The sequence below is a fragment of the Sinocyclocheilus anshuiensis genome, unplaced genomic scaffold (genome assembly GCF_001515605.1).
Source record: "Sinocyclocheilus anshuiensis isolate Anshui unplaced genomic scaffold, SAMN03320099.WGS_v1.1 scaffold2668, whole genome shotgun sequence".
In the NCBI taxonomy this organism is placed as follows: domain Eukaryota; kingdom Metazoa; phylum Chordata; class Actinopteri; order Cypriniformes; family Cyprinidae; genus Sinocyclocheilus; species Sinocyclocheilus anshuiensis.
This window is the reverse complement of record NW_015542734.1, coordinates 174,959-185,596: the sequence shown is the minus strand read 5'-3', so window position 1 is coordinate 185,596 and position 10,638 is coordinate 174,959. Positions and strand designations below refer to the sequence as shown.

At 40.4% G+C, this 10,638-nt stretch overlaps 1 protein-coding gene across 1 annotated transcript; it reads left to right on the top strand.

Moving 5' to 3' along the window:
• The first annotated feature begins 6,988 nt into the window (after positions 1-6,988).
• Positions 6,989-10,384, top strand: LOC107694583 (sphingosine 1-phosphate receptor 1-like). Its single transcript, XM_016494281.1, has 2 exons — positions 6,989-7,026; positions 8,792-10,384. Exon 2 carries the CDS (start codon positions 8,953-8,955, stop codon positions 10,108-10,110), a length of 1,158 nt encoding a protein of 385 aa, XP_016349767.1. The 5' UTR covers positions 6,989-7,026; positions 8,792-8,952; the 3' UTR covers positions 10,111-10,384.
• Positions 10,385-10,638: the final 254 nt, after the last annotated feature.

The following is a 10,638-nucleotide window of genomic DNA, read 5'->3' as shown; positions in this document are numbered from 1 at the left end:
GTGTGTGTGTGTGTGTGTGAGTGAGTGTGTGTGAGTGTGAGTGAGTGAGTGTGTGTGTGTGAGAGTTTGCTTGTTTTGCTTGTGTTGAGGCAGGCGGTGGGTTTGTTTAGTCTCAGACAGAAAGAGGAGAGATGTTCAGATACTGCAGTCACAGACAGACAGATAAGCAGACACGCGTGTGAGTGTGACTTTCATGTTTTCAGGTCTCTCAGTCTCTACTGAGCTGAAGAGTTGAGATGAGGGAGACATTCGGCATGCTGTCTGAGTAGGCACTACACTTGAATTTGAACTTAGTTCTCGACCATTAAAAAAGTATGTTCTATATAGTATGAATATGGATAGTATGAATGAAATTTGGATGTACTACATCTGCCATGTTGTTACCGTCACATGACCTACCAGCGTCAGTTGCATTGCTTCACTGGCTTTCATAAATCCTCTCCCGTGGCCTTATGGGACAGTAAAGCGTCCATCGAATGAGTGCTTCAGAATCTGGGCAGAAGTAGTAGGTCATCTGGGTACTTTTCGTCTACTGTTTTTTCGAATTCGTTTTCTATGAATTCGGACATACTACTTGCCTCACATACTGTTTTCCAAATACTCTACAGACCTTATGTAACATTAAAATGCTCATGATAACTTTTGATAACTCTACACCCAGACAGCACGTGTCCTTTACGGAGACGTCTTTTTGACGTCTGCATTACATATGCTAGACGTATTTTTTAGAGTGTTTGCTCATCTGCAATACATCTGTAGGACGTTTCCTATCAGATGTCAAATAGATGTTTAGAAGATGTCTTTAAGATGTTCATGATTTAGAATGAATGTAAAACTGACATCTTAGAGACGTCTGTCAGATGTTTGTACACAGCAGGTGCTTTCCAGTTAAAAATGATCTTTAACAGACCTCTTGCAGACGTGCGTGTGCTATCTGGGCAATAAGTAGATCTACTTCACCAGCTCATTACTCTTCAACAGTGAGGCTATAGAGCTACCACAAAAACGGAAGTTCAAAGACAGAATTCTAAAGATGGCTGTGCGCTTGTTTCTCTGATGCATGAGGTCTACAGTTGCTATGTACTCGATTTCAGACGCAGCGATGCAAAAGGTGCAAGACAGATGGGCTCCAGGATTGGTTTGAAAAGCTCTGAGTTTTTCAAGACATTGTTAAATAACAATGAGTTAATTTAGCTGAAATAGCCTACATATTGCATAGAACCGCAATTAATAGTAATACTGATTAAATGAGTTTGTAATTTACAACGGCTTTGCACGAGGAATCAAGAACCGTTCAGTCCAGACGTTTTCTCTCTCATTCATTCAGTCACAGTAAATCTCAGACCATAATGAAGTGCTTCATTTAGAATGAACTCAGCACGCAATAATACATATTTTAATGTAAATAATTAGGTTCAAATAATCTCATCCAGGCATGTACTGGCCACAGAGAGCATGGGATTTCCCCGGAGAGTATAGCAGGCCGATCGGTGAAGGGAGATCTCCACACTCCCGTATAGAAGACGCGGTTTTTAAAATGCAGCACATCAGTAACCACAAAATACTCCAAATACTCCAAATGTATGACGAAACGGTGCTACGATTAACCGTGCATCTGCCAGCCGCGCACGAGTCATTCATCCATTCAGATTGGACTCTGAATTTTGTGTTATGCATAAAATGTTGCTGTTATTACTTTTTATTTTAAATATAAGTTATTTTCATAGAGGTTGTTTTCATAATTTCTGTGTTTACACTATTTTGTTATAATAAATTCTATAATTTATAATTATTAATTTATTTTATAAACCATATCCATGGCAACAAGGAGCATGGTTTTATTGATCTTAATACTTTTTAATCATTCTAATTAATTTTAATAGAAGTAAAATGTTAATTCAATTTAACGAGCTTGATGAAATAGAAATCAGTGTCTAACATAAATTAGGTGTTAACTCTTTACCCGTGTTACTGTCATTCCAAACCTTTCTTTCTGTGGAGGATCATGTTTTTGTTTTTATAATATGGTATCCAACATGTTTGGTTACCAACATTCTTCAAAATGTATTTCACAGAAGAGAGAAAGTCATACAGGTTTGGAACGACATGACAATTTAATAGCAGTACATTTACGGCATCCGAGCTCAAAATCAGTGCTTTACTGTCAAGTGTGACAAAAATGCAATACTAAGTCTGTTAACTGTATTTACTGTACATTCAATAATATTTATCATTATTTGTTTCTGTCCTTTTTTCGTCTGAATGTGTAAAACTGTCTGATTCTGAAACAAGCAGCTCGTCACACAATCACATCAGATCCTCGTGGATCAAATCCTGCTGTGTTTATTCTTCTTGAATATCATATTTCCCTCTGAAATACAAGCGCACACGTCATGTTGACTCACATGAGTAAAAGAGAGAGACGTTTCATCAATGTTTTTATCTTCACATGTTCACATGTTTTAGCTGACAGTACAACAGAAATGTTTAATATGGTCTGAATGTGTAAAACTGTCTGATTCTGAAGCAAGCAGCTCGTCATACATGTGCCAGCAACTGCAGAAAGACAGGAAACAAGCTCATCGTTCTTGCCGCAATATTAATGAAGCGCTGCGACCACAGCAGAGCCACGGCATCAACGAGAAACAGCCTCGTCTACCACCTTAAAAACTCATTTCTTTTACTAAACATGCGTCTTTTTCAACCTGCACTTTTTTTTCTTTCGCTACTTTGTTATTTTCTACTGTTTTCATGTTGCACTGTTGCAGCAGCGCTGTCATATTCACATTGGAATGTTATCAACTGATCGTTAGCAATAATACTGCAAAACTCATGTTGAGGATAACACGTATGACTGCTACAGCACACGTGTTCGTACAGAGATACAGCACTTTCGTGAGTGAGTGTGTGTGTGTGTGTGTGTGAGTGAGTGTGTGTGAGTGTGAGTGAGTGAGTGTGTGTGTGTGAGAGTTTGCTTGTTTTGCTTGTGTTGAGGCAGGCGGTGGGTTTGTTTAGTCTCAGACAGAAAGAGGAGAGATGTTCAGATACTGCAGTCACAGACAGACAGATAAGCAGACACGCGTGTGAGTGTGACTTTCATGTTTTCAGGTCTCTCAGTCTCTACTGAGCTGAAGAGTTGAGATGAGGGAGACATTCGGCATGCTGTCTGAGTAGGCACTACACTTGAATTTGAACTTAGTTCTCGACCATTAAAAAAGTATGTTCTATATAGTATGAATATGGATAGTATGAATGAAATTTGGATGTACTACATCTGCCATGTTGTTACCGTCACATGACCTACCAGCGTCAGTTGCATTGCTTCACTGGCTTTCATAAATCCTCTCCCGTGGCCTTATGGGACAGTAAAGCGTCCATCGAATGAGTGCTTCAGAATCTGGGCAGAAGTAGTAGGTCATCTGGGTACTTTTCGTCTACTGTTTTTTCGAATTCGTTTTCTATGAATTCGGACATACTACTTGCCTCACATACTGTTTTCCAAATACTCTACAGACCTTATGTAACATTAAAATGCTCATGATAACTTTTGATAACTCTACACCCAGACAGCACGTGTCCTTTACGGAGACGTCTTTTTGACGTCTGCATTACATATGCTAGACGTATTTTTTAGAGTGTTTGCTCATCTGCAATACATCTGTAGGACGTTTCCTATCAGATGTCAAATAGATGTTTAGAAGATGTCTTTAAGATGTTCATGATTTAGAATGAATGTAAAACTGACATCTTAGAGACGTCTGTCAGATGTTTGTACACAGCAGGTGCTTTCCAGTTAAAAATGATCTTTAACAGACCTCTTGCAGACGTGCGTGTGCTATCTGGGCAATAAGTAGATCTACTTCACCAGCTCATTACTCTTCAACAGTGAGGCTATAGAGCTACCACAAAAACGGAAGTTCAAAGACAGAATTCTAAAGATGGCTGTGCGCTTGTTTCTCTGATGCATGAGGTCTACAGTTGCTATGTACTCGATTTCAGACGCAGCGATGCAAAAGGTGCAAGACAGATGGGCTCCAGGATTGGTTTGAAAAGCTCTGAGTTTTTCAAGACATTGTTAAATAACAATGAGTTAATTTAGCTGAAATAGCCTACATATTGCATAGAACCGCAATTAATAGTAATACTGATTAAATGAGTTTGTAATTTACAACGGCTTTGCACGAGGAATCAAGAACCGTTCAGTCCAGACGTTTTCTCTCTCATTCATTCAGTCACAGTAAATCTCAGACCATAATGAAGTGCTTCATTTAGAATGAACTCAGCACGCAATAATACATATTTTAATGTAAATAATTAGGTTCAAATAATCTCATCCAGGCATGTACTGGCCACAGAGAGCATGGGATTTCCCCGGAGAGTATAGCAGGCCGATCGGTGAAGGGAGATCTCCACACTCCCGTATAGAAGACGCGGTTTTTAAAATGCAGCACATCAGTAACCACAAAATACTCCAAATACTCCAAATGTATGACGAAACGGTGCTACGATTAACCGTGCATCTGCCAGCCGCGCACGAGTCATTCATCCATTCAGATTGGACTCTGAATTTTGTGTTATGCATAAAATGTTGCTGTTATTACTTTTTATTTTAAATATAAGTTATTTTCATAGAGGTTGTTTTCATAATTTCTGTGTTTACACTATTTTGTTATAATAAATTCTATAATTTATAATTATTAATTTATTTTATAAACCATATCCATGGCAACAAGGAGCATGGTTTTATTGATCTTAATACTTTTTAATCATTCTAATTAATTTTAATAGAAGTAAAATGTTAATTCAATTTAACGAGCTTGATGAAATAGAAATCAGTGTCTAACATAAATTAGGTGTTAACTCTTTACCCGTGTTACTGTCATTCCAAACCTTTCTTTCTGTGGAGGATCATGTTTTTGTTTTTATAATATGGTATCCAACATGTTTGGTTACCAACATTCTTCAAAATGTATTTCACAGAAGAGAGAAAGTCATACAGGTTTGGAACGACATGACAATTTAATAGCAGTACATTTACGGCATCCGAGCTCAAAATCAGTGCTTTACTGTCAAGTGTGACAAAAATGCAATACTAAGTCTGTTAACTGTATTTACTGTACATTCAATAATATTTATCATTATTTGTTTCTGTCCTTTTTTCGTCTGAATGTGTAAAACTGTCTGATTCTGAAACAAGCAGCTCGTCACACAATCACATCAGATCCTCGTGGATCAAATCCTGCTGTGTTTATTCTTCTTGAATATCATATTTCCCTCTGAAATACAAGCGCACACGTCATGTTGACTCACATGAGTAAAAGAGAGAGACGTTTCATCAATGTTTTTATCTTCACATGTTCACATGTTTTAGCTGACAGTACAACAGAAATGTTTAATATGGTCTGAATGTGTAAAACTGTCTGATTCTGAAGCAAGCAGCTCGTCATACATGTGCCAGCAACTGCAGAAAGACAGGAAACAAGCTCATCGTTCTTGCCGCAATATTAATGAAGCGCTGCGACCACAGCAGAGCCACGGCATCAACGAGAAACAGCCTCGTCTACCACCTTAAAAACTCATTTCTTTTACTAAACATGCGTCTTTTTCAACCTGCACTTTTTTTTCTTTCGCTACTTTGTTATTTTCTACTGTTTTCATGTTGCACTGTTGCAGCAGCGCTGTCATATTCACATTGGAATGTTATCAACTGATCGTTAGCAATAATACTGCAAAACTCATGTTGAGGATAACACGTATGACTGCTACAGCACACGTGTTCGTACAGAGATACAGCACTTTCGGTTCATACAACCATAAAAGCAACACAGAACGCGTGTGCACTAGACAGAGCTGTGCTGTGTTTCGTTATTTTCAAAAAGTATAAACTGTCTATAAAATCGCATCTCAGTAAGATATAGATAGATATAGTGCATTCAATCTGAAGAGAATCCCTTACAGACACAATAACATCATCATGCGCTCGTACTTCATCGAGCCGTGAAGGCCAAAAGCTGTATTATATTACACTGTCAGAAAGTTACAGTTGCATACATCTCAACTGATTTTTGCTTGTATACTTTCATCCACACATTTTTCAAACTCAAAACACTTTCTAAAATCAAAAAGTTTTATACATTTAGGCTGTTGTTTTTTTTGACTACTGATAGAATAATATGTATAGAAAATAGATAGTATTAAAATGTATTACATTTATCCCCATAATGTTTCTTTGAAACAATCTGTATTGTATAAAGCACAGTATAAATAAAGGTGATGTCTTGACTCGGATAATGTTGCTTCATGCAAACAGTAATGCATATACGGCTCATTCTCGTTCTCATTTCAGAGAGACACCGAAGGATAAATGTGACCTCGAAGGTCAAACTGGACGACCCGTCTGACCTGTGACCTCTTTATCAGACGGTAAAACAGCATTTAACTGTCAGGGCGTTAAGCCGGATCAGATTTTTTGGCTCGTCTGTTTGAGCTGTAACGTCTGCCAGCTAAACTGATGCTCAGTGTTTGTTTTACGCCCGCGCTCCTCTGTTGGCAGCGTCTGATGCGTCACAGTCACACAGTTCAAAGCCAGAGAGAAGAGCGCAGGTGTGTGAAGAGGAAACTCAGAGATTCACGCTCACTTCATAATCACACTGCTGCATGTTCACAGATAATCTAATGAGCCATTTGAGCTAATTAATGTGTTCATCAGTGGACATTATTGTGACTCCTACAGGAAGATTCATATCAGAATCATATTACGAGCCACTGAAACCAACAAACATACAAGTGTTAAAACCTCAACCACTGCAGGTTTAGAAGAGGGAGAGCGAGAGCGAGAGAGAGAGAGAGAGAGAGAGAGAGAGAGAGAGAGAGAGAGAGAGAGTCAGAGAGAGAGAGCGTTCTGTATAATTGCGCGCCTCTCATTCGTATGCAGCTTGCCTGTAGTTTCATGTTGAGTCGTGTTTGTTTCTTCCACTGAAGTTTTTATGCCACAGCAGAAGCTGCACTGACACAAAACTAGAAACGGTAAGAGATTTCTAACCCTTCTGAAACACAATTACTCATGTTAAATTATTCTGAATAATGAGGGTCAGTGATCCACAGGATCTCTTTAGGCTCAGCTTCTGTAGAGATACATGTGTGTGTATGCTTTTGTAATTACTCATTCCAGCTTGTGTTGAATGTTTCATTTTATTGTTTTATCAGACAGAGACGACGCAGAATAACACTGCTGCATAGCTAACTGTAATTCCAGCATGTGTCTCTGCTTAGGGTTTAACTAAGAACCAAAGACCCATTTAGAACACAGCAGAACTGTGTATGTACAGAAAATTAAACACACACACAGAAAATAACCATTCACATAAATCCAAATTAGCAGTATTTGTCTGATTTTAGTGTGTCTTTATGAACTTTCTTAACTTTGTGAATATGTGAACGAATCAAAGGTCAATAAGGCTCCATTTAACTTTAGTTATTAGTTAACATGATCTAACAATGAATATACTTCTAAAGCATTTATTAATCTTAGTTAATGCTAATTTCAACATTTACTAATACATAATCAAAATCAAAAGTTATATCTGTTAATATTATTTTAATGGAATTGAACTAAAATGAACTAATAATCAGCAATTGTATTTTATTAACTAACATTAAGAAAGATTCATAAATACTGTAATATGCGTATTGATCATTGTTAGTTAGGGTTAGTGTTAGTGTTAAGTTAATGCATTAACTAATGTTAACTGTTGAGACTATTGTAAAATGCATCGCATATTTCAATGAACTGATTGTCTCTAATTTAATGCATCTTTTGGGTATCATTGTACAAATGTGATTCTACAGAATTTGCAAGAGCTTTTTCATTTAATGGAAGAACTTACACTTTAGCGTTGTTTTCCTGCTCCAATCTTCGACATACACAGTCCTCAGTAACATGAGACAGTTAAACGTTAACGTGTCTGAATGGAGCCCCAGAATTCCCTGGCTCCACATCACTCACGTGTGTCTGAAACTGAAAAACTATAAAAGTCTAAAGATTTCTGCTCATGAAATGAATCAGACTGGCTCAAATGAATTTCACTAAACATGATCAAACTCAAAGAGTAGTGGCTGACCGAACGTGATGTTACTCAGACATCACAAAATGACATTGTGCAGGTAATGAACTCACCCTCAGGCCATCTAAGATGTAGATGAGCTTTTCTCTCTTTAGTAAAACAGTAAAGAAGATTTTTAGCTGAAATCGTGGCTCTTGGTGATTCATAAAACACTTTGATTGTCAAAAAAGCATATTGAGCAACACAAAACGAATACCCGTGGCTCCTGGCGATATATTGAGGTCTGTGCAAGAAACTGAACAATATTTACAACATTATTACCTGTAATCCACATGTTCGGTTTCTTGCACAGACTGATTGTTTCACTTCATAAGACCTCAGTATATCGCCGGGAGCCACAGATATTCATTTTGTGTTGCTCGATATGCTTTTCTTTTCTTTTTTGAGTGTTGGTAGCCACTGACTTGCATTTTATGAATCATCAAAAACCACGGTTTCAGCTAAACATCTTCTTTACTGCTCTACTGAAGAAAGAAAGTCATGGTCTAAGAGGGAGTAAATTACCAGCAAATACTAATTTTTGGGTAAACTATCTCTTTAAAATCTGTGGAATGAAACACACTGACTGCTAGTCAAAGTGAACGTCATATGTGCACACAGCAGAAGCAGAACGTGAAAGAGTGCTGTTTGGTTGGTTTGATGACCTGCTGATGCTCTTGTGTGTTCAGGACTGAAGTGATGGACCCAAACGAAGCAGTTCTGCCATCCCTTTACAAAACAACTCTTGTTCGGCTTTATGACACCCATGTTCTCTGGTACGATAAGCTGAACTCGACAGCGTCTCATCACTGAGGAAGACTACGAGCAAAAAGACGTTTGCTGGTGAACTATGGAGGACTGTGCTGTGACCTCCAGCGTGTCCACGTTCGCTCTCACGAGCGCCTACCAGGACTATCACTGCAATGAAATCCTTCAGCAGCACTATAACTACACCGGCAAACTGGATCGGGACCGGTACAGAGATGGACTGAAACCAGACTCCATCATCCTCCTATTCATCTGCCTCTTCATCGTCGTGGAGAACTCGGTCGTCCTCATGGCCATCTGGAAGAACAAGAAGTTCCACATGCCCATGTACTACCTGCTGGGTAACCTGACGCTGTCGGACCTGCTGGCCGGATTCACCTACATGCTGAACATCGTGCTGTCGGGTTCGAACACGCTGAAGCTGACGCCGCTGCTGTGGTTTCTGAGGGAGGGCGGCGTCTTCATCACGCTATCAGCGTCTGTCATCAGTCTGCTGGCCATCGCCATCGAGCGCTACTTCACCATGCTCAACACCAAGCCCTACCACCGCGCCAAACGCAACCGCATGTTCGCTCTGATCGCCGCCAGCTGGGCGCTGTCGCTGTTGCTAGGCGCTCTGCCTATTATGGGCTGGAACTGTCTGCATCATCTCAAGTGGTGCTCCACCGTCTTGCCACTCTACGCCAAGAGCTACATCTTCTTCTGCGTGTTTGTGTTCCTGACCGTCCTGCTGGCCATCGTCCTTCTGTACGCACGCATCTTTCACTTCGTCAAGTCCAACACGCAGAACCCGAGCTGCGTTCAGCGCAAACCCTACGGCCATCGCTCGCTGAAGTACATGGCTCTGCTGAAGACCGTCACCATCGTGGTGGGAGTGTTTATCGTGTGCTGGATGCCGCTGTTCGTGCTCCTGCTGATGGACTTCGTGTGTCCCGTGAAGACGTGTCCTGTTCTCTTCAAGGCTGATTACTTCCTGGGCGTGGCCATAACTAATTCCCTCATTAACCCCGTCATTTACACGCTGACGAGCAGAGACATGCGCAGGGCTATTCTGAAGCTGCTCTGCCGCCGCTGCCTGATGACCAAAGACGGCCGCGTGAGGAAGATCGGCATCCGTATCAGCTTCACGAAGACAGACGTGAACCGCCAGGGACTGGAGACGACCATCTCGTCCGGGAACGGCATCACCTCACCCATCAAATCCATCTACCCCAAACTCAAGCTCTCCGTCATCGCGTAAGCTCTCTTGAAGCCCGAGCACATTTCAGGCTCTGGACTGAATCGTGACAAATCGAACCTAATTAAAGGCAGTCACAAACCCAGTCACAAACCCTCATGCAGCCTGAAAGAGAAACGGTTTCAAACACGACAGTCGCTTTTGCGATATGGACCTGAAATCGTGAGCAGAAAGAGGTCTTTGCATAAGTGTTTTTCAGCATTTCAGCATTCGGTCCTTTACATGAGTCAGTCACAGTTACATTTGCACAAATACTCAGATATCAGTTCATCAGCCAGTATCAGAATCAGATCTGAATGCATGCAAAGACTTCAAACAAATATGCTGAACTGAACTGAACTGCAGACAGTGAGTGACGTGACATGTGACAGGTGACCAAGTATGGTGACCCATACTCAGAATTAGCGCTCTGCATTTAACCCATCCAAAGTGCACACACACAGCAGTGAACACACACACACACACCGTGAACACCCACCCGGAGCAGTGGGCAGCCATCTATGCTGCGGCGCCCGGGGAGCAGTTGGGGGT

Bases quoted from the DNA above. Each gene is read 5' to 3' on its own strand.
- LOC107694583 (XM_016494281.1), top strand. From the start codon at position 8,953: ATGGAGGACTGTGCTGTGACCTCCAGCGTGTCCACGTTCGCTCTCACG.